Below are 3,313 nucleotides of genomic sequence, written 5' to 3'. Positions count from 1 at the left end.
CCATGTGAACCTAGTGTATGCAGACTGCATGTATAGTTATGCGTTGCCTCTCGCAGCACCTCAACCGTGTCCGGTTGAGGTCAACAGAGCGGACCTGATGGTATTTCAGAAAAACTGGCCGGAAACATCGTTCGTCTGAGCCCTTCGAACGGCACGGAGAAAGTTTCGAGGGCGAGTCTTTCCACGGGTCCAACAATAGAACGTAAATTTCTGTCTATAACGAGGTTCGCCGGTAGTGATGCCAAAAGCGGTCGACTGTTGTGTTTCCCGTTCTGATCGGGTCGCCCCACTTCGTTCAGCGCACGTTCGAACTGGCGATAAGGCAAGAACAACTTGGTGTTCTCGGGTCCCTTAATGTTCAACCGAGCTGGCGTGGCGTAGAGAGCACAAGTGGGTAGAACAGAAGGTTACGGAGAGTGCCGCGGCTGCAAGCGCACGCGCACTTTTCAATTTGACTCCAAGCACCAACGTATCCAGATTAACAGATATTCGTCCACCAACGTCTAAACTCTAGACTCTGGATCTCCATAGAAGTATGGCACATCCAGAGAGTGCCCACTTCAACTTGTGCGCCAATGAAAATGCTTCCGAGCGTATCAAGTGTGAAGATGTGGAGCTTTTGATAGCGCAGACCGAGGCCGAAGCAGTTCCAGGCGTCGACTTTGACACACTTTCGAGTATTTCGGTGGATGAGTGGGATACTGGCATTGGGAGATACAAACACAGCAAAGACGAGAAGCTACGAGTGTACACTCGTCAACGAAACAACCCCATCACGACTGAAGTTCTAGTGAAGGGAGAACTGCAATGTAGCGTAGTGGAAGCTGCCGCGCTGTTGTGTTGTCCAGGAGAAGCGGATTTTAATACGACGATGACAAGAATCCACGGACGTTCGTTTGAGTGCGGTTCTGTTGTCCGCAGCTTCACGTCGGGTAAACCAGAGAATCAGGATGAAGAGTTGACACCGTATCGATGCGTGAAAACCGCAAGCTTTAAGCATCCACGCTTAGCAGTACTGGATCACGATGAGCGGTGGTGTTTTCTAGAGGAGTTTGAGTCTGTAACACAAGATCAATTCACCCTGTCGCAGCGATCACTTCGACCTGATGAGTTGCTTCCAGAGCTGCGTCCTCCAGCTGAACTTGCGCGTGGCTTTGGATTCTCGCGTTCCAACAAGTACACGTACCAGTTACAGGGTCTGGCACTAGGCTGCTCAATTGAAGCGATCAGTGATCGCCAACCAGCTGCAGTTCGAATTGTTTTCTATGGTCGCTGCTCGGAAGAAGGCGAGACCTCAGATGTCGTCCAGAGGCGATTAAAACGCTTAGCGCGAAACATGTTGACGCTCCCTGATCTAGTACATCGTCGTAAAATAAGAACCAAAGCTCCAGAGTCACCGGCGACCGACAGATTGTCATTGAAGAGCCCGTCTCCTGCGTCGCAGTGCGTGGGGTGCGCTCGCAAGTTCCACAAGCTGCTGCCTATCAAGAAGACCCGTTGCTATTTGTGCGCTCAGTTCGTATGTTGGCGTTGCTGGGCCCGACAACCTCTAGACACCATAAACGGCAGGAAGATCTCGGTCCTCGTGTGTCCTCACTGCTTGGACACCATCCAGAACTGTAATCACGCTCATCTGGTATTCTCCGATCGTGGAAGTGGTAGCAGCGCAAGTACGTCGAGTCACGGTTCTGGTGGAGAAATCTACCGCAGTACAAGGATTCAGCCTGACGTTGACGATGCACGCGAACCAGGCCAAGCCGTAGTATCGTACCTTGCAGACATTCTAGGCAACGAAGTCGAGGTGTTTGAATCGGAAGCAAGTATCAGCCCTACTAAGCCTAGCAAGGTCCACACTGCCGCGAACGTACTCGAAGAACTCAATTCCGTTCTCGATGAAGGCATCAATCGCGTGATGGCTCATTGTTTTTGGGATTCTGACATTAGTGGGGATCTCATAACTGACCTGACACCTAATATGCCATCAGCACTAGTCAAGCTACAGTCTCAGTTCTCTAGAGAACTGCTACCCGTGGAGGCGTGTGCTCTCTCTAGCGCCGTGACTCCGATTTACCCTCTCGGCACCTCAACGTCAACACCCAGGGGTCCAATCCCTCCGAATGAAAGCCATCGACTGGAAGCTATCACTCAGGAGCAGCTTCTCACAGCTAAGGGGTCCGACGAACTGGGTCTTATCTGCGAGTTAGCGACGCAGGAACTATCGTGCATGGTCTCGTTGGTGAGCATTGTCGGTAAATCGCTGCTGCACGTCCTCGCCAGCAGCTCTCCGATCTTCCAGAACGCCGACGTGCCGCGAGAAGAGACGCTTTGTCAGTATCTGCTAATGGGGGACAGGCCCATGCTCCTCCAGCACCCCGAGAACGACGGGCGATTCTGCAAGATACGGCTTATCATCGACAATAACATCCAATTCTACGCCGGCTTCCCCATTTTCAGTCGCGACGGGCTATCGGTGGTTGGGTCGCTGTGCTGCCTTGACGTTCGTCCGCGGGAGATGACGCAGTCACAGTACTCGACACTATTGCATCTCACACGGACAGCATCCAGCATCATCAACAAGAAGTGCCTCAAACGACCAACTCTCCAGAAACTACAGAAGTTGGCATGACGCTGCTCTCACCGAAGCATCTATATGAACCACATTGAAAAGCCCGTGTATAACCTAACTACACTGTAATGTATGAACCTCGCATATTTATTTTTCTGCTCCGCTTCGAGCATCGTTATCAAATTGCAGGAACGTAAATGAAGCTTAGAGAATCCTTGATCAAAGGTCAGCTTGGCGTCAACGTTCAAGTGGAGACGTTTCTCATGAAGTGAGTGAGCTTCATGAGAACACGAAAGTATTCTTGACACCGTACTATTACGATACACCGTAGACTAAAAATGCATCAAGTATCTTGCATGGAGTATGCCATTGAGTCATTGATCCTATGCATCAAACAGTATATGCACCGTAGTGGTACAGCTCTTCTTCTGATACGTGCACTCGTGTACTAGTATTCTGGATACGTGTTTTTACTGCAGATTGTATGAGGGTGATGCGGGACTTAGTCCATCTATAAAGTAGTTGCATCAACATTGATATCATGTCGAATATAGAGACATCGAATACGAACGAAGCGTTTGGATTTACCGCTGGTCAGAGTCTGAGTGAGGCGAACTTTTAGGCACAGAATTCAAATGAGTTCTATGCGCGATTCGCGAGAACGTTGCGGTATTCCTGAACGTTGTTGCAGCTATAGATGGAATCGATTATGTAAACACCAGGGTCATTTAATCAACTGAAGCGCTA

At 50.0% G+C, this 3,313-nt stretch overlaps 1 protein-coding gene across 1 annotated transcript; it reads left to right on the top strand.

Annotated features, from left to right (window-relative positions):
- Window positions 1-461: 461 nt before the first annotated feature.
- PPTG_11451 (hypothetical protein) lies at window positions 462-2,626 on the top strand (the record flags this gene model as incomplete). Its single annotated transcript, XM_008906775.1, has 1 exon — window positions 462-2,626. Exon 1 carries the CDS (start codon window positions 536-538, stop codon window positions 2,624-2,626), a length of 2,091 nt encoding a protein of 696 aa, XP_008905023.1. The 5' UTR covers window positions 462-535.
- Window positions 2,627-3,313: the final 687 nt, after the last annotated feature.

Source organism: Phytophthora parasitica (genome assembly GCF_000247585.1).
Source record: "Phytophthora parasitica INRA-310 unplaced genomic scaffold supercont2.24, whole genome shotgun sequence".
NCBI lineage: Eukaryota > Oomycota > Peronosporomycetes > Peronosporales > Peronosporaceae > Phytophthora > Phytophthora nicotianae.
The sequence above is the reverse complement of the archived record's forward strand: the minus strand, read 5'-3'. Positions and strand labels throughout refer to the sequence as shown.